Source organism: Antrostomus carolinensis, unplaced genomic scaffold (assembly GCF_000700745.2).
Source record: "Antrostomus carolinensis isolate BGI_N321 unplaced genomic scaffold, ASM70074v2 scaffold24684, whole genome shotgun sequence".
In the NCBI taxonomy this organism is placed as follows: domain Eukaryota; kingdom Metazoa; phylum Chordata; class Aves; order Caprimulgiformes; family Caprimulgidae; genus Antrostomus; species Antrostomus carolinensis.
The window spans coordinates 1-24,249 of NW_010309146.1; the positions used below are offsets into that span (position 1 = coordinate 1).

The 24,249-nt window shown below is 43.6% G+C and overlaps 1 protein-coding gene across 1 annotated transcript; it reads left to right on the forward strand.

The window, feature by feature from the left end:
• Positions 1-97: 97 nt before the first annotated feature.
• Positions 98-17,998, forward strand: LOC104523447 (acyl-CoA 6-desaturase-like). Its single transcript, XM_010166018.1, has 12 exons — positions 98-334; positions 6,367-6,477; positions 7,917-8,114; positions 8,557-8,658; positions 9,568-9,693; positions 11,934-11,994; positions 12,466-12,542; positions 12,730-12,827; positions 14,393-14,489; positions 15,268-15,347; positions 16,167-16,292; positions 17,702-17,998. The coding sequence occupies exons 1-12, from the start codon at positions 128-130 to the stop codon at positions 17,751-17,753; spliced, it is 1,335 nt and encodes a 444-aa protein (XP_010164320.1). The 5' UTR covers positions 98-127; the 3' UTR covers positions 17,754-17,998.
• The last annotated feature ends 6,251 nt before the right edge of the window (positions 17,999-24,249 follow it).

A 24,249-nucleotide genomic window follows, 5' to 3' on the forward strand; every position in this document is an offset into this window, starting at 1 on the left:
GAGGACATGAGCGAAGGCAAAGGGGGAGAGCAGGGGATCAGCTAAACCGCGCAGGAAAACCTCTTCCCCTCCGACTGATCCCTCAGGAACCCAGGGACAGGTTCCCCCCTTTGGGCAAGAAGACAAAATGGGGAAAGGGGGTGAGAAAGGAGGGGAATCTGGGGAGCCGGGGGCCCCGATCCGCTTCTACACCTGGGAGGAGATCCAGAAGCACAACCTGAGGACGGACAAGTGGCTGGTGATAGAGCGCAAGGGTTATAACATCACCAAATGGGCAAACAGACACCCGGGCGGTCACCGAGTGATCAGCCACTGCGCCGGAGAAGATGCCACGGTAAGGACCCACGCACGGCCACCCACGGGGCTGCCTCCAGCTCCCACCAGCAACCTCTGCCAGGTCATGGCCATTCCCGCTGGTTCCTGAGACGTGAGCCAGCTCCTGTGCAGCCCCGCTCTCTGCCTCTCCCTCCCCAATCTCTCTTTTCACACCAGCTCATCTCTTTCGTTGGCTTTTAGAAGCGCAAAGGTTGGTCCAAATGGATGCGACTCCTTGGCGATCAACCTCGAGCCATGGCAATTGGCAACCATCCGGAGGATGGATTGGTAGAGATTGCTGGGGCTCGACTTAAATCCTTCTGGTTTGTCTTTTATCTCTTGTTTATGCTTTGCTTGGAGCTCAGAATTCATGAGCCGAGCGTCCCAAGTCTTCCCCTCTTCGCTGGGTAGCTTATGACACGCAGAGTCACAGCAGCCAAGCACAAGAAAGGGTTAACGAGAGGCCAGTCTGGATTTCAAAGTTGCTTCTGTGAGGAGGGTGAGCTTGAGGCTTTAAAACAAGGAGCTTTTTAGCTTTTTTTTTTTTTTTTTCCACCAGGAGAGAATTCTCTAGAGAATTTAGTTACAGGTTTCTATAGAAAAGGGAAAAAAAAAACAACCAAAAACCATTTGCTGCTGCTCCAGCTGCTCCTGCACTTCATAGCTGGTTTCAGAGACCTCTCATGTTTCAGCAACTTAAAAAAAAAACCCCAAACAATCAAAAAAAAAAAACCTTGAAAAAGGAACAAATTGCCTCAGATTGTTGTCTGCAGTTTCCCTCAAAGCCACCTTCTTCAGAAGTACATCCCCAGAGTGTGTTCGCTCCCCAGGGCAGTAACCCATAGTTAATAAAATTTAAACTGCCTCAGAGCTAAAAAAACATGGTAAGGGCATGGTGAGCACAGGAGAGCCCAAGCTGGAACATTAACTGTTCATCTCCCACAGCTCTTAACACCTCAGCAAGGAGGAGGCTCTGTGTGTGGCAGAATTAATGGGCATGAATTCCTAACCTTCCCTTTCCCTCAGTCTGCATTTGCCTGTGGTCTCTGGTTATTTTCCATTCTTTTCCTTGAAGCACTGAGATGTGTTTTGGTGTGCTTTTCCCAAAAAAATATCCTCTGAATGAATATCTTTCTCCATCAAAAAGATGGGCCAGGTTTTACTTGCAGCTGCTTACGCACAGGCCTGCTAAAACTGGAGGAGTTTGACTCCTATCTCCAAGAATTTAACTCCAGTATCTCCACTACAAACTAAAAAAAAAAAAGCATCTGCTATTGCATTTCTCTCAAATCTTTACAGGGAAGAATGAAACACAGGTTTGTGATTTTACTACTGCTGGTTCTCCTCCCACCTCCTCAGGGTACGGCGCATCCTGCTATACGCAGAGCAGGTTCCATGAGGGCATGGTCTTCAGAGTGCTCTGAAATTGTTCCTCACAATTGTTCCTCCTTGTTTAGCTCTGAGTGCTAAACCAGAATTGGCGTCTGGTTTCCAGCTTCCTTGTGGTGAATAACAGTTTACTGCCAAAAAAAAAATCTCTCTCTCATTCAGGGTGAGAAAGCTCTGGCCTTGACCCTGTCAGGGCTTAACTAAGAAGTTTCATTCTATGTTTCAAGATATCACAACTGGAAGAGTTTAAGAGGAGGAAAAGGCAATGATAAAAATTCAGTTTAACGTGTTTACAGTCCTGGTTTTTAAATGGCTTTAATCTTTCTCAGATTCTCCTTAGCACCACGTACAGTGAGGACCTCCAGTCCAGCAAACATGCACCAAAGGAACCTCAGCATCTTGTCCAGTTATCTTGGACCAATCCTCTAAAGGATCATGTGTATCCATCTACCACAAGCTGCTCACAGACACACTCATTGAACTCCACATCTATACCGTGCCACTCTAAAGATCCCCTGCGTGATGATTTGTGAGCTAATTAATCTCAGGATGCTCATGAGACAGCTGAGAAGCTTCCATGGCAGCTATGTTCAGCTCATGGCAGTCAGGTTAGGAGTGCTCAGGCTAGCTTACACACCAGTTTCCCCTATAAATACTAACAACACTGAGCATTCATTCATTTTAGACCATATTTTAACATGGTGAGACAACCTACTAGCCTGGGACAATCTCTTCTGGTATCACATCATGCACAGTTGCCTTCAGAAAATGAAGGCAGGAGCATGCAAGGGCACTTTGCCATCTCTGTTTCAGAGATGTTCAAGGATGTGAAAGAACATCCTTGTACTACTGACTTCCCCAAGCACTTCAAATGCTCAGGTACAGTTCATACCTCAATAATAATAAGCTTTTTTTCATCAAAAGCAGCTGGAATAATTCTCACTTGCCCACTTCCCATAAAACACTTCAACTTATTTGGCCAGTTAGACCACAAAATTGGAAGGTCAGGTGTAAATATCACATGGGACTTCCCAGAGACTATCTTTTGCCATCTGCTCTAGTACAGAACTGAGGACAACTCCAGAATTCAGGTAGTATCTTATATTCAGGACCTATTAGTAAAGGAGATGCATGAGATATAGCTAATAAAAAAAGTAATCCTTCCATCACTGGAGCTTTCTGCTGATGATGTAAGAGCCTTCAGGAGATGTTATTCTCTCTCCTGCTTGGAGGCTCTACTGAAAACACCCATTCTCTACATACACCAGTGACATAGGTGTGTATTAATTCTCAGCGAAGGTGAAACTTGCCTGCTGCTATTATTTCCTCATGGTGTAGGCTTGTGATAGTGAAGTGGAAGGTAGGTAGCGTAGGTTTGAATAACAGCTGTGTTTTGACACGCATGATTGCATTTCTAACCGCTTCCAACCTTTGCTTTTCATCCCATCCAGAAAGAAGCGAGGTTATTAAGTTCAGAGGCAGAGGAGAACTATCCCTGAAAAAGTCATGACAGAGCAGTTATAAGCATGTTTAGAAAACAGATAAACTACAGGCAGGGAAGCCCCAGGTAGACAAAATTACCAATTTTTTCACCCCCCAATTAATACAACACAAACTGGTCCGATCTCCAGCATGGTGATCAGGTGGTATCTGCTGAGACCTCCAAAGACTTTATTTTTCCCCATTAGTTTAATTAATATTGAGGCAACATTCCTTAATGCGTTTTATGTGCTCACCCTTTCCCTCTTCCCCCTTCTTCCCCCTTTTTTTGCCCCAAAATTGCAAAACCTTGCAGCAGGTACAGTCACCTATTCACTTCCTCCCTCATTCTGCTTTTCCCCTCTTCTTTCACATCATCTGCAAATCGTACCAGGGAAGGAAACCAGCAACTGGACCTAACATTTCAGTGAGACATGTATGGATCCAAGAGTGGAAAAAATGCTACAAGAACTGGAACATGAGTAAAAAAAGGCTTCAGGCTGGTCTGCCACAGCCCTTCATAGTAACCTTGGGCAAGTTGGTCCTTTAACACATTGTTCCCCATCTGTAGAAGGGAGAGGACCATATTTTTTAACCTCGGATGGGCTGTGAGGATAACACCAGAGAGAGTGAAGTGCACAGAAATTGTGGTAAAGCAAATTAAATTTCTCAAAGTAGAGAAGAAAGCTGATGATTCAGGACAAGTATTTCTTTGTATGGGAAGCTCAGAACTGTCTGCAGCACAGGGTTGTAGAAGCAGAGCTGCTGGCCCTAAAGCTTTCTCTTCATTTTGGCATCAATAAAGTAACACCAGCGGCTGACCCAATGCAGGGAAAAAGCACTGGGCTCTCTCCTGCTGGGAAAAGTTTTGCCAGTGACACAGACCTCATGAGCAAACCTGGACACATTGATCCAAACTTTCTCCTGTGATACCAGGGATCACTTTGTCCCTGAAATTGGTTACGAAAAAGGGATAGTTTAGATACTGGCATAAGAGCTGAGAGTAACTGGGAAATTCTGGTGCATTACACAAGAACTGCACCTCAGTTTCATTTCTGGCATTTTGGTTTGCCTCCCCCATTGAAATGACTTTTTTTCCCCTCCCTCCTTTACTTCTTCCCTCATAGCCTCTGGTATTTTATGGCTTTTACAATCTTTAAATCATTCCACAGAGGTTTCTTTCTCTCCTGCACCTGTAGCTAGCTCTTCTCTCCCACCACCCCCCCACCCCCAACAAATGCTGCATCTCAAACTTTTCATATATAATTTCTTTAAGTTAAATGGCTCAGATCAGCTTTCACCATCCCTCCTTATATGCCTTCCACAGCAAAACTTCTAGGGTCAGAGTATTATTCTGAAGCTCAGCCCAGTCTTGGAATCAGGTGAAAGTTTCTATTGATTTTGGTGGACTTTGGGACAAAAGTTGTCAGCTGGTATTTTTGAACACCAGAACTAGACTTTTGATGGAGGTCAACTCCCCGAAGGGTCAGTTGGACACAGTGAGCACTTGCCAGTCTGCCCTTTCTGTTTAAAGCCAGAAATGAGGTTTTACTTAGTCCCTACTATTGTTAGGCAATGGGACAAAGGTGGAAAGGCTGAAGCATGGTGCTCCTGACTTCTATTTTTGACTGTTTTTTCTGTACCAGTCTTAGCACTTCATGTAATTACATCTTTGCAGCTCTCCTAGGTGATTTTCTAGAGTTCACTCCAGGTCTGTGCAGTAAGAAAAGGGCAAGGACAGAGTAAGAGTTTCTGACCTTTGTCATCTTTCTGTCCCTACCACTATATTTGAGGTTAAAATTCAAGCCATGCCCTGTGAAAGGAGAGCTGTGCAAGATCTCACTCCTAGCAGCAGATGCATCAAATATATGCTCCCATCAGGCATCTGCAGGACATATGTAGACAAAAACATGTGGAAAAGGGAAGGAATACAGAAAAAGAAGAGCCAGGCAAACTCATGAATGCCAGGATCGAAAAGACTCTACAAACAAGGCATTGTCTTTCCATATTAGAAAAAGTCTTGAAAATGGTGTAAGAAAAATATTATTCCAGCTGGGTTTCCTGCTTTCCCAGCCTGAGGAGTACATGGGGTAGGATTTATTTCACAAGTTTCATCAACATTGAGTCTCATCCCTCAATTAGATTCTGTTGCTGAAAACTTAACAAGCTGTTTCTGTCTGTTATCAGATGTTTGAGAGAATACAGTAAAACATACCCAACGCTCAAGGCATGTACTGAACAAAAAATATGCAAGCAGTCTCACAAAAGATTAACGAGGCTCTTACAAGGACCAGCAGCCGTATACCACAGCACAGGAGAAATGACAAGAAGGCTTATCACATCTATTGATAACTATCAGGTCTTCCAGACTGTTCAACACCTCAGCGTATTTCAGAGTAATGAATAAAGTTGCTTTTTGGTCTAAGTAAGTGGTTTTTTGACCAGGGTCCTTAGCCACTGCAAAGTTTGACAGCAAGCACTTTAAAGCAATTGCTTAAAGTCCTGGTATACAACCACATTTTTGGTTTGGTTCCTTTCTAAGACATTTTACTTGGACTTGCAGAGAGACAGAATTTTCTATATAGCTAGAATATGCTTCTAGAATAAAGAAGAGTCAGGATAGCATTCAGTTCCTCACCTTACAGAACAAAAAGAGAAGCACAGAGAGTGTCCAAAATGAAGAGTCACTGCTTTTTCCTCACTTGTGTTACTGGTGGGATCTACAGGTCTGATCAAAACATCCAGTACTATTTTTTTGTGCCTGCAGGTATCACATCCATGTTCAGTCACCTCCTCTTTTGACTTGCCTCCAGGCAGCAGACTTTCAAAGGGTATTTATATCTGAGTGGGGATTTGCACAAATTCCTCTCTGCCTACCTTCTGAGAGAATTAACAGGATTTAGGTATTTAGTTGCTTAGAAAACATTTCTTGAGGTGCCTTTCACCATATGTCTAGGTAGCATCCCAGATCTCACCATTGGCTTCCTACTAGCTAAGCAAATTCATCAGCCTTTAGTAGAAATACAGCACTGAGAAGTCAGTCTGACACCCTTTTTTCACAGTAACACTGGGGGGGACAACTGCAGAGCAGGACAGTGCTGGAGACAGATGGGAATGACACAATGAGCAGGAAGCAACAACTTACTCCTGAATCTCACATAGTTACTCCTATTTCTACTCCAGGATGCATTCCGGGCCTTCCATATCAACCCTACTTTGGTGCAAAAGTTTCTTAAGCCATTACTTATTGGCGAGCTTGCTCCAGGGGAACCCAGCCAGGACCGAGATAAAAACGTGAGTATTTTTTTTGTTTCAGAGCTGGGGTTTCTGAGGGGTATATGTTCCACTATTTTTTTTCCTCTGGGGATGTCCTCCAGGTCAGAGGCAGGCAGATTTTAAAGGTCTCTTTACTCCAGGTAGCTCCAGAGAGGGAGAATACTCAGTAGCTGAAGACCTCCATGTAGCAATGTGCACATCCCAGTATAGATGAAGATGTGTGTGGGAGGGAGGGGACACATTCAGACTGGCTGTACAAGCCATTCCTTTCCCACAGAGCCACCAACAGCTCTATGGTAATCACATCCCATTTCTAGCAGCCCATTCCAGGTGCCCAGGCTGGACTGACCCCATACTGAAGGAAAATGGGAACTGAGACCTGTGGACTGGGAAATGTGCACCAGTTCTTGTCCCTGGTGTCCCTTTTGCTATTCCTTCTCTGGTGCCCAAGATCCAAAACATGTTTGGCTTCCTTGCTCTGGGGGCAGGAGAGGATTAGGCAAAGAAGTCTGAAAAGACTTCCAAACAAGTTGCTCACCACCTCAATAAGACTTGACTCTCTCTAACCGTTTGCCCTGCAGCTCCCTTTGACAGATTAATCCCAGGGAAATTCCTCTCTGAGACTCAAACTGGCTTCTCCTGCTGAGCCCAGTGCCAGGAAAGCTCCAGAGAGCAGTTGTGCCATGTGTGGCACGAGCAGGAGGCACCTATTGGTGAGGTGAACCAGATGTCTCATTTTGGTGGCTGTTCTTAAGGAGCAAACAACCCAGTTAGTACCTTTTCCACCCACCCTGCATCCTCAGAGCAGCTCTGTGTCCCTCCCAGACAGCCCATGCATTATTCAGGCACAGTGCATGGCATGACTCGCTCTTGCCACGAAACTCAATCCTGTCCCGTTGTTTGTGACTGGCCATGATTATAATACATCTGTATCACTCACAATAGAAGAGATGATGTTCACCTGCATTAACCCAGGAATGCTCTTCATAAATGATTGCACGGTAGCTGACTCACATATTAAATAGACGACGGGCGCTCTGGTATTGAGTGCTCATCATGAGAGCTCTGGAATCATCCATAAGTAACAGGACTGAATGCTCTCTTTCTCCAGCTGCCTCTTTAATACTCATAAAGCTCATTCAGACGAGACTCATCAGCTGATGTAACTCTCAACAGAGCCAGGTAGTGCTGCTGATTCACAGCAGCAGGCTTGAATTACTCTCCTAGCTCAAGGTGCAAAAGGTCAGGATGTGGGCTCAGATGTTTATTCATAGGAAAGTGCTATGAAAAGCTAGAAAACAGGGTGAACGTGGAGGCAGGTCCTTCCTTACTTCTGGAGTAGCCAACCAATGCAAGAAACAGCCAGGGTCCTCAGTGCGGAACTTAGTCTTCCTTCCTTAGACACATTCAGACTTAGTTACAAGCTTCATATTGTGTCTTGCATCTCTATTTTACAGTCCCAGCTGGTGGAGGATTTCCGGACCTTGAGGAAGACAGCAGAGGACATGGATTTGTTCAGAGCGAATCCTTTGTTCTTCTCTCTTTACTTGGGTCATATTATTGTAATGGAAGTTTTGGCTTGGTTAATAGTTTCATACTTTGGTACTGGCTGGATCACAACTCTCATCCTCGCCTGCCTCCTCACAATTTCCCAGGTGAGAAGCAGTAGGCACAGAGTGTACTGGCTATGAAAATCACTCAAGAGAAGGCCAGCATGCGCTGAACTTTTCATATTAGATGAATTACCAGTCCAAAATGTTCATATCAGTAAAAAATATTCACAACATACCTGCCACTGCGGTGTCTGCTGGCCACCCCTACCCACTGCTGATTGTGGCTCATATTTTTCTCACCTCTTTGGCCTTGGTGGACTTGGTAGTATTGGGTTTATGGTTGGACTTGATGATCTTAAGGGTCTTTTCCAACCTAAATGATTCTATGATCCCCTCCAGAACGAAAACACAGATCTTTACCTTCTCACTTCAGTTAATTCCCTCTCTTCCTGACACTCACAACTTGCATTCTAGCTCCATTTCCTTCTGTGCTTAACTCTGATTTCAAACTGCTTCCTAACTACTTTATTTCCCACCATCCCAGGCCCAGGCAGGGTGGCTGCAACATGATTTTGGACACCTCTCTGTCTTTAAGAAGTCTTCCTGGAACCACATCGTCCACAAGTTTGTCATTGGACACTTGAAGGTAAAGGACATTACGGACCCTCGGCACTGTGGAAATACCTGCAGGTACTCTGACTATGTCAAAGTAGGAAACTGCAGCTCTAAGCCTTTCCACAGTGAGCAGATGCACAGAGGACAAGTTAGTGACCACTGCACATGGAGCTGTTGTGCAGAAGAGAGAAGAGAACCATAATCATAGCTGTTACAGAACATAGTAGTTCCACAAGCTTCAGTGAACCGCATCAATTTATGGCAACTGAGGACAAAGCTTATTAAACTGCATAAAAACTCATCCTGTCATACTTTCACCATGCCCTCCACTACAGAATAGTCTTTTTCAGATGTCCCATCCTGCTACATCCCATCCATTCAAGATGCCTTCAGAACTTCTATCCTGGGCAAGGTCCATTTCACCATCCACCTGCAGTAGGAGCTTACACAGGGTGGGACACAGCTTTGCCCATTCTCCCAAACTCATTTTTTCTTGCCTGGCTCCTCACTGGCACAGGCAGTAGAAGCTCATCAGCATAATAATCAGTAAAGCAGCAAGAAGGTTTAGTGGTGGACTTGGCAGCGTTAGGTTAATGGTTAGACTCGATCTTAAGGGTCTTTTCCAACCTAAACAATTCCATGATTCAGCTACTAACAACTTCACACGTGGGGAGACATGGTGACCTGCAACTCAAAGTATATTTATTCCCTCTTCTTTCAATATGGATGATCCTTAGTGGGGACAAAGCATCCTCTGAAACCACCAGCCTCACTGACAGCTTAGACCCTCACTGCCTATCGCTATTTCGAAAGCAAAAAACCAGTTTGGCCATAATCAGAGTTGCACTGGTTTAGTTTATATAAATGAATGGGTTAATCTTACCATCAGAGGAACTGGTACTTTTCCATGGATTAACTCCTTGTTCTTGTATCTGCCCAGGGTGCCTCTGCAAACTGGTGGAACCATCGTCACTTCCAACACCATGCCAAGCCCAACATATTCAAGAAGGACCCAGATGTGAACATGCTGCATATTTTTGTCCTGGGAGATACACAGCCTGTGGAGGTAAGGCAAAATGGGTAAAGTGTGGAAAACCATTGTCCTGAAGGGACTCTTCAGAGAGTGGTTGTGCAATACCAGGAGTTAGCTAGTATTGGTAGCTATGACTTACATAGTCAAGACTTCCAGGAATGCTAAAAAAAAAGGAAATGTTTCATCCAGGGATTTAATCTGTGTTGTTTGACAGGAGTTTGGCTCTTGCACACTCCCAGACTTTGGGCTGAAGAGCAAGATTAACTGTATAATTCCCTGTCCATTTCCTATATTGACCACAGGGAAAAGTGTTTTGGGATAGCTTGGGAAAAGCAATCAAGATAGGACTGGAAAGAAAGTAGAAAGTCATTAAAGAAAAACTTCATCCTGCTGGCTTGAAATAGCCACATCAGGGGAAAATATGGTGTTCCTCAGTGCTTCATCAAGAACATTTCAAAATGATCTTCCATTTCCACAGAAAATACCTTCCAATATTAGTCAGTCCAGCTGTTCCCCAGACCATCTGAACCAGGTCCTCTCCACTGAAGTCTTTGCCATGCAGTTGAGGGGATATTGCTTGCATCTGCAATACTTTCTTACTTTCTCACATTAACTATGTACTGACATGCTGCACACAAAATAACAGCCTATGTTAAGGGATTTTAATTCAACCTGACCTTCTAGAGCCAGAATATTTACTGTCTACTGTATAAAAACCTACACAAAGGACTTAAACTGTGTACCATCCTTGGTCTTTTTTTACAATGGAACAAGGATTTCTATTTTGAAAAACAAAAAACAGACCAAAGAAAACAAACAAAGAAGCAAGTACAACACAGGGGAAAACAACATTAAAAAGTGAATGGTTTCTCAGCCAGCTTTTACACTCTTGAGAAAGTAAGGCCAGAAACATGTAGGGGACATACACACTGATATATGGACACTTATAGAGAATGTCTTGCACACAAAGAATTCTCAAGAGGCAGAAGGGCTCTTATATATGACTAAAATTAAAGCTTTCTCCTGGAATATAAAAAAAACAGTAGTTAGAAGACATAAATCAGTATCACACTCTTCAACGTGTGGGTACAACCCATTGGAAAATAATTGTGTTTAAAAGCAGACCGTGGTTCTGCCACTTAAAGGGAAAAGTATGAACGTGGACATTTATGACAACAAGGAAAACTGGATCTCCATCCTACAAAACATCTGAAATGTTAGGCCAGCATCAGTCTGTCCCAATACTCTTTCACACTTGAATATAATCCTTTACTAGATGATGCTAAGCACACAGCCCAGAGCTCAGAGCAGAGTGAATGATGTGGCTGATGTATTGGTTCTACAAGATTTACCTTCATGGGGAAGGTGCTATGCTGGAAGCAAAAATGCAAGTTCACAGCAATCCAGATTCTTCATGCATTAACTCCTTGTGTGAACACTCCCAGAGCTCAAAAAAGACACTTCTCTCTAGCTGTAGCTATTTCATTAAGGAGATGAGGTTAGGAGACCAGGTGCTCTTGGCTTCCTCTTTTTTGCTGAAAAGAAATGGATACCTACAAAAATGCAACAATCCAAGGTGTGAATTTGTTTGGAGAAACTTCTCTGCATCTGCTCTCTGCAGGTGGACCATAGTAGTACAGGAATCAGTGCATAATAGCTCTCAGTGATGACACTATTTCCTATCACTTACAGGTCAAACTAGTGACACGACATTATAGATTTAAGCACTTCTGTGTGACTTGCCATAGTAACAGCTAAGGACCATGCTAGTTTTCCCACTGTTGGTAAACTTTTACAAGACTTGGCTAGTGGCAGGAGTTCATGGGGGCTGATGACTGCAGAAGTCAAAAAAGATCAATGGTTTGGCCATTTTGTGTGGAAGACCACTCAAGGATCATTGTCTTGCACTGACATCCCATGTAGTGACTTACCCAAGGTCAGACTTTATACCCATCACATTTGTATTGGTAATGATGGAGATGATTGATAGCAACTCTTAGCACAGCCACAGGCATGGTAGAAGGTCGAGAAATGCATTAAAATGCCATCAGACTTTCAAGTAAAAAGACATTATCTGCATATCAAGCCAGAAGACTTTAAAAAGGAATTTACACCTAGCACAATTAACCATACCAAAACAATTTTTACCTTTACCAGTGTAGGAATTTAGTCAAAACTCCCCAGTCAATAAATAAAGAAGTAATGCAGAGAATGATCTTCTCTTATATGAGTATCATAATCCAGGCCTGAGCTTTCTCCTCTGTGTTCTGCAGTATGGCAAGAAGAAGCTGAAGTACCTGCCTTACAACCATCAGCACGAGTACTTCTTCCTCAGTGAGTATCTGCCCTGTACCCTTCCTTTTTTCCTGACCAGTTGACCTTTCCAGCCCCTACTGTGTTAGCAGAGCAGCTCCTTAAGTGTCAACTTATCCTTCCCTTCCTCGGGACCACCATCCCCTCTGCAGGTCCCCAGATCAGTTCAGTATATTCTCAATGATAACTAAGCATCTTGAATGTTGCCAGCATGGTCATGTAAAGCAAAGCAAACAACTCAGACTGGGAAATACCCTTTGGGTGAGAGGCTCCACGGAAAAAATGCATGTTGCCAGTCAATGCTTTTTGCCAAGTCAAGATGAATGGGTGTGAAGCAGAGCCTCCTTTCTTCACAGAAAGGCAACCACCCCTCATCACCAGCACCTCACCTCTCTCACCAGTCCTAGAACCAGTCCTAAATCACTGGCTCCCTCTCATGTCACACGCCTTTCCACTCCTCTGATGGCCAAAACATTTCCCTTTGCTTTGCAGTCTTCCCACCTCTGCTCATCCCCGTGTATTTCCAAATCCAAATCATCTCGACCATGATCAGGCGCAGGTTCTGGGCGGTGAGTGAAATGTTCCCTCCATCTTTATGGGGTCTGGCTGCCTTGTGAGAAATCACACTTGAGTAGGGAGGGAGGAATGTGGGCAGGGATCACACTTTGCTGTATTACCCAGCACCCCTAACATCACCAGCAAGGACACGTTATGAGATAGGCAAAGTGATGCCTAATGTCTTCTCTCTTCCCCTAGGACCTAGCCTGGGCCATCAGCTACTACATGCGCTACTTCATCACATACATCCCATTCTATGGCGTTCTGGGATCCCTGTCTCTCCTCACTTTTGTCAGGTAGGAGATAAAGGGTATCCCCACTGCTCTTCCCTCTGTCCAGCACCAGATGAACCGAGTCTCAGCTCTGCTGTGCCCCACAGACCTTCCCTATTTGGGTTCTCTGCAGTCATTGACCTCACTGGGTGTTACCCTGGCTGTTCCCACTGCTCCACTTTCCTCTTATCTCCCAGTTCTACCTTCCCTCTGCAGAGCTGGTTCTGGTGCTCAGCATCTTCTCCTGCCCTTGAGATGATCCAGCCAGGATTCTCCTTTCTGTCCTCATTCCCTGTTCTCACACACTGCCCAATCCCAACACATTTATGCATTTTTTTTCCACTTTGGTCAAGGCTGGACCCTTGCAGAGTGCCTCAGACCACTCTGTTCCCAGCTTACTGGGAAGGTAATTCACGAGTTCTCCTGAGCACTGTACCTGCTTCCCCTGTAAGTGAAATGCTCACCACATCTCCCAGCATGGAAGACTGCATGGCTTGTACACTGGCGAGTACCAAAGGATGACATTTAATCCCAGTCAGTGTTAGTTTTAGGAACATCACAGCAAAAAACATTTTCTTAAAAAAATACTCTTTTTTTTGAGTAAAAAGAAATGGCAACAGCTGTACAAAAACCTTCACAAGATTAAAACATTTTGCCTCTGTTCGTGACCAGTTTTCATAGTTTCAAAACACTTTGGACCTAAGGAAAAGAGGAGATTCAAAAGACATAAATTTGTGTCAGTGCCCAACCAACCTTTTCTGTCTGAAATCAAGCTGAAAAACTTACAACAACTGACCCATTATTTCCAAAATTTCCATATTTTGATTAAGCTAAAAGTGGAAAAAGAAAGGCAAAATTGTAAATTCAGATAATCTGTGCTTTCAGAAAACTAGAACAAGGATATTTCTGGACAACATACATCTAAATCCCAGCACAGAGAAACCACTTTGGGTAAATAAAGAGAATAAAGTACATTTCTGTAGATTACTGTGCAGGTGCTAAAAATGCACTTATATACCATAAGCAATAAACAAGCCACTCTAAAGCAATACCCAGCCCAGTGCAGAGTTGAGATTTATGGTAAATGGTAGTGAGAGAGCAAAGGGAAACTGGGAGCCCCAGTGTGCTAAGCTTGACATCCAGAAAGCTAACACCAATGGGCAGGTGGAGACTGAAATTCACGTGTATCCATCAAGGAATGGGAAAGTCTGAAAGCAGGTCTGAGAATTTCAAAATCAGGGCTTGGTTTGAGGTTTTGTTTTTTTTTTTTCAGGGAGTTGGATCATCTTTATTTACTGAAAGGCAAAAGCAGCATGAAAGATCAAGCCACTTCTAGGGAAGAGGGGTAGCCCAGTAGGATGTCCTCCTTGGCATTAATCACCTTAGTCCCAGAGGTATAAAAAGGAGAAGGGAAATTCATCACAGAAGTGATTCTCTCTGGTTTCCATAGAAAGAGAGGTGTTTACTTCCATACCATGGAGAAATACTCTTTGCACACTGCATCTCCTGCTGCTCCTGATAAACCTGACTCTATTTACCTCATATCTGCAATATCCATTATCATGCTTTTTACCTGTTTGTTTTTGAAGGTTTCTGGAGAGTCACTGGTTTGTGTGGGTCACCCAGATGAATCACATTCCAATGGATATTGATTGTGAGAAGCACAGAGACTGGCTTAGCTCTCAGGTAACTGAGAGGGGAAGAATACCCCTGACTCACCCCAGAATGGATTAGAAATTTACTCAGAGTATCCCCAAGTATTAGTATACAGTCTCTGTCCACAACCCCTCCCATAAAGATGTTCTCCTCAGAGCCAGCAAGGCTGAATCAAGACATTGAAGTCCAAACTTCTGTAATTAACTTGACAATCAAAAGATCCCTTCAGATTTGAGGTGAGGAGAGTATATCTCCTATGGTTACTATGTAGAAATCACAGTTTAGCCAGTTCAGAGTGTAAGAGGACTTTAAGAAAGACTACCTAACAATCATCAATAAATATTTCCAGAACATTCAGATCTTGCACTTAAGGCAAACTGGGCAATAACTAGATGGGATGGGATGGGGAAAGCAGGCTTTCTGTGTCCAGGCATCTTTCCTCCCCCATTTTCCACCTTGGTACTGTTGTTAACCATCTGATCTTCAACTGGAGAGGTTTAGGAGTCTATACTTGGACTGATAGGTGACTCATCACCAAAGATCCACAAACTGCCTCTTATATTGTCCTCTTCACCACCCATCAAACCCATGGAGACACGGGCAGCAGAAATGTTGACAATAAGCTCTGAAGGAGGATTAAAGCTCCTCTTGCTGCAACCAGCTATCTCAGCTCGGCCATCTTCTGCACTCTGAGAGCTCAGTAGTGCAGGAAGACACGAGTCAGCCCCTGCCACAGTCAAGAGGAGCTTTGTTCTGGTTTTGGGGTGAGATTTCACTCATTTTCACAGCTGCTTTCTTGCCTCCACAGGTGGCAGCCACTTGCAATATCGAGCAGTCTTTTTTCAATGACTGGTTCACCGGGCACCTGAACTTTCAAATTGAGCACCAGTGAGTATGGGCACAGAATCATTTGGCCATTACCCAGTTGTCACAACACTGGACTTGAGGGGAGGGAAAGTCTGCTAAAGGGACATGTGTGAGATGGGGAAGGATCTTTGGAGCACTACCATATCACAAGGAAAGAGTCCCAAACTACTAGGGGTGATAGTCTGGTTCTACTACAGGCATGGCATCTGTCTGCCTTGCTATCAAATACTTTAACTCTCACAGTTTTAATTTGGGGTTTTAGTTAGGAGTCAGTGGTAAGAATCCACCAGTTACAGTGGCTATCAATTCATACCCTTAGCTAACTACTTGAATTTTGAGTATCCATCTCAGAAATCTCCTCTCCCTGACTAAAAGTCCTTCAGTGTTTTATAACTTGGGACAGTTCTGTGGGACTGTGTACGCTTCTGGGTACCAACTTTCAGGGAAAAAAAATATTAGAACTAGGGCTGTATGGACAGTCTGTTGCCAGTGACAACACAAAATGGAGAAGGGACAGCATCTAAGTTAAAGCTGACTGGTTTGGAAGTCAGCTTAGGAAATCTCCATTGAACAGCACAGGGCAAGGTGATCCTAAAGCTTTTCTTTACCTGCTTTTCTGTTCCATGATCTTCCAGAGCTGGGACATCACTGCATTCAGTTTTCACAAGCCTCTGTGAAACCAAGGACTGTAAAACATGGCTATCTCTCTTTTGTTTGCTTGTACAGGTTGAGGAGAAGGCGTTAATAATTAGCCCCTATGAGGAGGCAGACAGAGATGCCCATCCCTTGGGGTTAGTCTCTTGAGTTTTCTCAGGTTTGTTTTCTCTTTCTTTATTCAAGCCTGTTTCCAACAATGCCACGGCACAATTTCTGGAAGGTGAAACCTTTGGTGAAGTCATTATGTGCCAAGTATGGAGTCCATTATGAAGAAAAGCCTCTTGGAAAAGCATTTGTAGACATTGTTGGGTAAGGTCCTTTCAGCACCATCTGTAGCTTGCAATTCATGAACATCCTATCTTTTATAGTACAGAGAACTCAGGACACTACAGACCCTTAGGAAATACCACGTCGATATGTTGTAATCTCCTGTCACTAGGTCAATAATCTTCATATCGCAATCCAAGGAACACCTGCAGCAATGTTGACCCACAGCAGAAATGACACAGCTCCATTGATTTAGTGGACTAACACCAGGTGACAACAGATGGGAAACTGCTTCGCTACATCATGGGGAAATAAATAACTGTCCCCCAGAGCAGCTTCTGCAACCAGAGCACTGCTATCAAAGTATCAAAGTACTCAGGGAGCATTTAGATGGGTACCTGATCTGATAGGGACCTTTTTTCCAATACCAGGGGTTTTTTTTAATACCTTTTTTATGTGCTATATTTAATAATACCTTTTTAAAATGCTATTCTGACACCTGATGATTCTTTCAGGAGCTGGCAGCATATCTTCAGGCTGCAAAGTGAGATGAATCAAAGAGGAATGAGTCAGGTTACAGCCCGTGCTCTTTCCCATTTGAGCCCTGCCAGCAGCAAAGGACTATTCCCTACAGACATACTTGAAGCCTCGTCTAATCGCCCTTGTCAGGCAGACTCTGTGTTAATGTTTCTGTCTCAGTTACTCCAAGGGGAATAATTCATGACAGGGAACATGAGAAAGTATTCTGCAGGCCAGGGATCTCCACTCACAAACCATTCTAAGCAAATGCAAATTAAAGCAGTTCAGCCCCAACATGCAGAAGAGCTGAAAACTGGTTTAAAGCCTCCTTTGGTCCTCTCATCCAGTTAGCACAGGAAAATGCATGCAGCCCTGAGACCCAGGGGGTTATGCCCAACATCCCACCATACAGTGCTCACATCCCTACACAAGTTCTCAGAAACCATCTCAGCAGTTATTTACCCTCATGATCATCTCCTGTAATCAATATAAAGCTACATTTCCAGCCTCCAGACCACATTCTGTTTGTCAGAGGACTTTTGGGCTCAAATCAACACAGATCTGTCACATAATATTTGTGGAGCTGATGCAGATGGGAAATTCCACATGAGAATTCTCAGGGGGGAAGTGGAGAAACTCCTTCAGAGGTGCAACGTGGTGAGCCCAGGCAATTCTTCTTTGCTCTTTGTTCAGGGCTAGAGGGACTACAGATAACACAGTGGGCATCAGGCGAAGTTCTTGCTCACTGAGTCTCAAACTGGTCACTTTGAGAGCCTAAAGAGAAAAATAGGCAGCTCTTCTTGCTATATCTGCTATACTGGGGAAAGACACACTCATATTCAAATTCAGGAACAGGCTTCTTTGTAGAGAAAAAAAATGACAGAGGAAAGAGCCACAGGCCAAACAAACTTCTCTTAATTTTCTTTCCACAGGTCCCTAAAGAAATCTGGAGATCTATGGCTGGATGCTTACCTCCATAAGTGAACATGAAGCTTAATGGGGAGGTGTGAGTGCCAGGGAGGGATGGGGGGGTGCGTGGGGGGGGAAATCACACGTGTGTCTCTTACTCTCAGATTTCAGTCTATATCTACGTGCACAGTTGGAGGGGAGTTTCCTGTCTTGTGAACTGGTACGGGCTTAGGCAACCTATTTAATCCAGACAGATTTAAAATATGCTTCAGAGAATGAAAAACAAAGCCAGTATTGCACAAAACAGAAGGCTGGAAGAGGATGGAGAAGGAGGAGTGTTTAAAAAAATGGGCATTAATATCCGACCTTGACCTTCTCTTCACAAGATTCATTCTAATTCTACCTAAACCACACAAGCAGCTGCTGTACCCTGATGTGGCTTTCAGCCCTGCCCAGAGCCTGGCTGGCTGGGGTTCCCTCTTTTCTCTCCCTTCCTATCTTTCTCTAATCATAGCATCACTTTAGTAAAAGCTGTGATACTGACCCTGCACAACTAATGGCTAACCACCTCTCAGCAGGGTTAATATAGCTGTATTTTTATGACCAGCCCCTATTTTCAAGGGTCTGTGGAAGATCTTTGGGCTTAAACAGCAAAAAGTCTCCTTTAGGAGAGGGTCTATTTTCTCTTTAATGAGCAACAGGTCTGGCATAGCATTATGGTTGTCAGTAAATTACACAAAAGACCAAAAGAAGTCACATAAGCAAAACTTACTAATTGCTTATGAGTGCTCTGGTGTAACCACAAATGGTCTTTTCAGCAGAGCAGTTGGGCAGTGTGCTGAAAAAACACATGTTCTGCCTGTCTGCACGTGCCTGGCAGAAATCAAGCCTCTTTCTGCTTGTCAGAGGCCGGGAGCAACGACACTGTTGACCCAACTCTTGTGAACAATCAGCAAAGAAAATTAGTTCTTCCTGCAAAAGGAGGGGCTGCCCAACCATTTCACTTTTGTGTCCTCCCAACACTTTGGGGAGACAGCTGAAAACAGAACTGACCAGGCTGTGCTGGTGATATGAAACCTTCTGGAGAACCCTCTCACCACTTGTCTAAAACTCTTTATTTTCTGCCCAACACCTAATTACCAAAAATCTATTCATGGCTTATCAGGAGATAAGGTTGAACAGCTTCCAGGTGCTTCTCTAACAAGCAACATGATCCCAAATAAATCAAGGGCTTTAGATTCAGTTGTAATAGAACAGAAGAGACATACCTTTTCGTTTATGATGAAAGGCCATGGTTTCTAAAGCAGTCTCCAGTTCCAACAGCTGTCTCAGTGCTCGCTGAAAACATGCAGTGGGGATATTCCAGTTATTAGGGGAGGACTTTGCACGCCTCATTGCTTTGCTCAGCTTTGAAACTGGATCCTCTCTATCAAATCCTTGAATGCTAATAGAGTCCCACCAAATCAGCAAGGTTCTTCATCCACAAAGACAACTCCAGGACTCTGGCCAGCCACTTTGAAAATAAAATGTATTTCCACCCTTTTCTTTGAAGAATAAGATGAGATTATTTATTTGCTTACAGATGGGAAATGCATTGGCAGGACTCCAGCTAGCCAGTAAATCCTTCAGGTTTGTAAAGGGCTTATTCTAGTGTCCTTGTCCACCCCTAAGGTGACAACACCTGAATATCACTAGGAATGTTTTGGATGAAAAGCTACTGTCTCTGGGGAGTCTGAAGCTGGAACAGACTTTGAGCAAATTTTATAGTTGATTGTTAATAGCAAAAACAATAACGTCCTTCTGGATGCTGTCATTTCCAGACAGGTAGTAACGAGCTAGCCTGGAATTGTGGCTAACGTTGTTAAGACTCAGCATCTCTTCCTGACTCCTTGAATGTATCTCACTGTCTGCTCCAGCAGGGATGACCACAAGCACACAGCAGCATCAGCAGTACTGCAACCTTTGAAATATTCAGCTTATTTCTTCTGACAGTTCCTATTTTTTTTCACCCCTCCAGTTCTTATTTCCAGAGCAGATGTTTTCACAATACAGTCCCCTTTTCTTTCTCTTACCTTTTTTTTTCTTGGGAAACTCTTTGCTTTTTTAACACCTAGAGAAACTGCAGAAAACTGGTAGCTCAGCCTAGGTAAATAGTCCCACTTTAGCAGCTTGGCTTCCTTTTTGCCACTGGCCAGTCTACTGGAAGAACTGTTTTTCTATGAAAAACCCAAAGTACTGCCAACACAACAGCCTGGCCCAACAGTGTCTAGGAGACAGCAGCTACTACTGATGATGGCTAAAAGAACTTGAACCATTCAAGGAGAGCAACCATGCTGCAACCATCTGCAGAAAGACCACCTAGTAGGCAAATGGGGCAATTTTTTTCCCCCCAAGATCTTAGCAGAAGACACCAAAGGGAAGAAAGGGGGAGGAACAGGAGAGATCTTGATATTAACTCTTCCCCATCTACTTGCTTCTTTCAGACTCTCCAAAAATTCCCTTTTCATTAAAAATGTTCAGTTGTGCAAATCCAGAAATAAAACCTGTGCAATGTTATAGTCACAGCGGATTTCTAAGTGTCACACATTAGTCCTTGCTATTGCAAGATACAAAGGTCTGTCCTGCAAAGAATAGGTCACCAAGCCTTCGTAACTAGCAGTGTCTTGTTCTTATTCATTGTACTTCTACGTGCAAAAAGTTTGTCTGGTGAAAATGTGAGATGCTGGGTACTGTTTCAGGCAAAGCCTCTCTGGCTCATATAGTTTCTTCCTCTCCCTCCAAAAAAAAAATCCCACCTCTCTTTCTTGGAATTCAAGCTGTTTCATACATGTCTTGATGTATAAATTCTCCATCCTTTAACTGGAGCAGGTTAAAATGATTCTTGACAAAGAGCCCTGGAAGTCTGCAACAATCATTTTTGTTATTATTTTAAGCAAAAAAAAAAGAGATGATCCAGAAGTTTTACTAAAACTGTAAACTTAGGTGAAGCTAAAGTTCACGTGACCTTGCTTGACTTTGTCTCCAACCTGGACAAAATGCAGCGATGAATCCATCACACATGAGCATCCCTTGCAGGTTACAATTAGCCATCAAAATGGTTCAAACACAGAAATTTCAAGTACAGTTTTGCCCTGCTTTCTGAGGACTGACTAACTAGTTTCCCTGAAAATAATGAGGTGAAGTCTTGTATACTCGATAAAGGTCATTCATTTGCACTGTAATGAGACACAACTAGAAAAAAAAGAAAATAATAATAATCTGGAAGACATTCTGGGAACCTGCCAGGGTTTATTTAACCCAGTTCAACCACATCATTGGCTACATGAGCACTTGGCAACAGAGAGAGGCCATGAGCTGGAAACACAGAGTTTGTTTCAGAGCAAATAATAAAACAATAGGTAGGAAAGGACTGGCTTTGCTTCTCCTCAGTCACTTGTGAGCGGGGAGCTGGAGGACCAGGATGGTCCAAGACAGTTGTCAGGGAAAGGGATTAAGTGAAGCAAGTGCAGCAAAGGCAAGAGAAGCCTCTGGGCAGGAGAGAGATGGGCATGTGTTTTGGGAGGAGAAGTATAGAGATGGGAGAAATGTGGCAAAGGAACAGGCTGGGGAGGAGGGATGCATGACAGAGTGGGAGAAAAAATACCAAGGGGGTGGAGAGAGAAGAAAAAGCAACTTGAAATCAGGTGCCCTCAATTCTCCCCTTCATCGCTAGTATCTGCCTGGACAAGAGCTCATGCTGGAGACACGAGGCAAGAAAGGGCAGAGCACAGGCTCAAAGGAGATGGCAGAGGCTGGCCACATCACCAGACATCTTGTGGTGAGCTGGATCTTGTGGTGAGCTCCCCCTCCTCCAGCTCTGAGAGCAGGAACAGAACAGGGTAACACACACACTGCCCTTCAATAGTGCCTTCCAGTCCCCTACAAAGCATGATCTTCTCCTGCACTCTGCCTCAAGTAGGTTGAAGCTGTAGCCTAGACCTTCAGCAACAAAAATTCCACTGAAGGCCACGAGTCTGTGTCAGCTTTGTGAACCAGCATGAAATCTAGCCCCATGTTTCCAAGCAGAGGCACAATGGGAATGAGGGGACTTGCATAGAGATTTTTTTTCCTTTGAACGTGGATTTGAGGAGTCTAAGATCCCAACTGCTTCCTGAAATAGGGTTTGGGAGGCTCAGAGCATCAGCAGAGCCTCATCAGGACATAGGTATCACCACTCCTACAGGGGCTGATCACACTGGCTGGATTTCAGGTCTTCGTTAGGGCACAGACATCCTTTTCTTTCTATAACAAGGTGCCATGTCCTAGCCATGGCCTCTTCTAGTAGATGCTTTCCTACGAAAGCCTTCCTAACAAAGTCCTAACATTTCAAATGTTTTCTAGGAGTTGTTAAAGCATCAAAACCACATTCCTTATAGGACAGCTCCTCATTATTTCATTCTTTAAAAAAAAATAAAAATAAAAATCAGTAACTCAAAAAGAACAATTTTTTTTTTCTTGTGTATTCTACCATTCAATAAAATTGTAACTATTTGTTGTCCATAAAATGCTTTATGTGCTTTTTCCAGTCACATCCAGAGTTACCACCGTGCTCAAACAATCTGTTTCCTCTCAGAGAACCTTCTGCAATACAAAACCACTAGCAGGTAGCATGGAGAAGCCAACTAAGCTAGCTAGGACATTTCTAGGATGTGAATGTCACCATCCAGGTCTGGCTCTGAGGTCAAGAACGTATGTTCAAAATTCAGAATTCTTAAAGGGTCAGGGTAGGATTTGGCAAAAGGGGTGATTCAAATCTGAATTTCAACTTTAGTCTTGTCCTTGCTGTTCCCATCAGTTCAAAGTCAGATCCCAGCCCAAGAACTGGAAGAACACTGTGGAAGCAAACTCTAGAAAAGGATTTGGGATCAGACTTGCTGATTATGGCTTCCCTTGTTTTTCCTAACTATGTGTTTTTTATAGAGGAGCTGATGGCTAGTGATTGTGGAAAGTCCTTTTTTCCACTTCACAGAGTGACATTACTTTTATAGTATTGACTTTCATAACATAGATTTCTTTATCAGTCTTCACACAGCCCAGAAACAAAGTCACTGCTTACCCTCATCTTGGGAACAAGCACCAAAGAAAAGGAGATCTTCCCGTAAAAAGATTTGCCCAGTCATTCAAACTCAGTCTCCAGGCCATTCAGGGAGGCAAAACTGTTCAGTTGAGAACAAAACTGATGTTAAAACTTCCACAGAAGCTTCTTACAATTTGTCTAAAACTGATTTTTCTGCCCATTCATGGCTCATCCAGAGGTATGGTAACAGCCTAACTGACAACTGGATCCAATGCTTGAGTGGGCTTTAGGTCAACACCATCATCAATGGGCTTGAGGTCAGCCCAGAGGCTTTAACAGAACTGTGAGACTCTGAATTCTTGCAAATAAACCCATTTGAACCCTCTCACCAGAGAGAGGAACACACAGGAACACAGAGGGTCTGTGAGTAGGAAGCGCATTGGCTGTCCTAGGTCAGGAGACAAAATGATGGTCAGAAAAGGCCAGTCTGTGGCTGTCACCTTAAATCAATACTACAGTTTTCCAGAGTACACATTAATTGCTTCATAAATAAACTCATTCTGCAGAGAAAGGACTCATAGAACTCAAACCAGAAAATGACCCTACTTTGCCCCATTATTAGGACTTTTATTTGATGCTAGAATAAACACATTCCTTTAATACAAACACAGGGAGCCCTACACAAAAATAAACTTTTCCAAATTCATATATCTCCTGTTTTGGGTTTATTTTTTTTCCCCTAGGAGTACAACTGTTCCCAGAACCTCTGAGCATCCCAACACAACACAGCGTGAACCTCTGAGCTTCCCAACACAACACAGCTTGAACCTCTGAGCATCCCAACACAACACAACACAGCTTGAACCTCTGAGCATCCCAACACAACACAGCTTGAACCTCTGAGCATCCCAACACAACACAGCGTGAACCTCTAAGCATCCCAACACAACACAGCTTGAACCTCTGAGCATCCCAACACAACACAACACATCTTGAACCTCTGAGCATCCCAACACAACACAGCTTGAACCTCTGAGCATCCCAACACAACACATCTTGAACCTCTGAGCATCCCAACACAACACAACACAGCTTGAACCTCTGAGTATCCCAACTCAACATCACTTGAAGAGGAGCAAGGACCAGATAGTTCAAAGTTCACAATCTGGATTAAGACACCTACAACTCCAGCCACTTCTCACAGCCGTCCTAAACCTTCTCTGCTTTTACACAGGGTTTTAAGCTACTTAATGGCCTAAAAATTTAGAGATTTATGATTTACAAGATTTATAAAGCCTTTATCCATGAGCAATATTGCTTAAAAATAATAATAATAATAAATAAAAAAAAAAATCTGTTTTACTTACTCTGCAATGGCCCAAATCCAGATGTCTTGGGAAATTTTATGTTTCACAACATACCTAGTATGTGACATCAACATGATAAGAAACGTGGCCGTGGTGCGCACACATACAGTTTTTACCCAGATAGTGCAAGAAAAGTCTGTTGTCACAG

Bases quoted from the DNA above. Each gene is read 5' to 3' on its own strand.
- LOC104523447 (XM_010166018.1), top strand. From the start codon at position 128: ATGGGGAAAGGGGGTGAGAAAGGAGGGGAATCTGGGGAGCCGGGGGCC. The intron at 12,543-12,729 runs GTGAGTGAAATG...CTCTTCCCCTAG, and splicing joins TCAGGCGCAGGTTCTGGGCG to GACCTAGCCTGGGCCATCAG. The intron at 14,490-15,267 runs GTAACTGAGAGG...TTGCCTCCACAG, and splicing joins GAGACTGGCTTAGCTCTCAG to GTGGCAGCCACTTGCAATAT.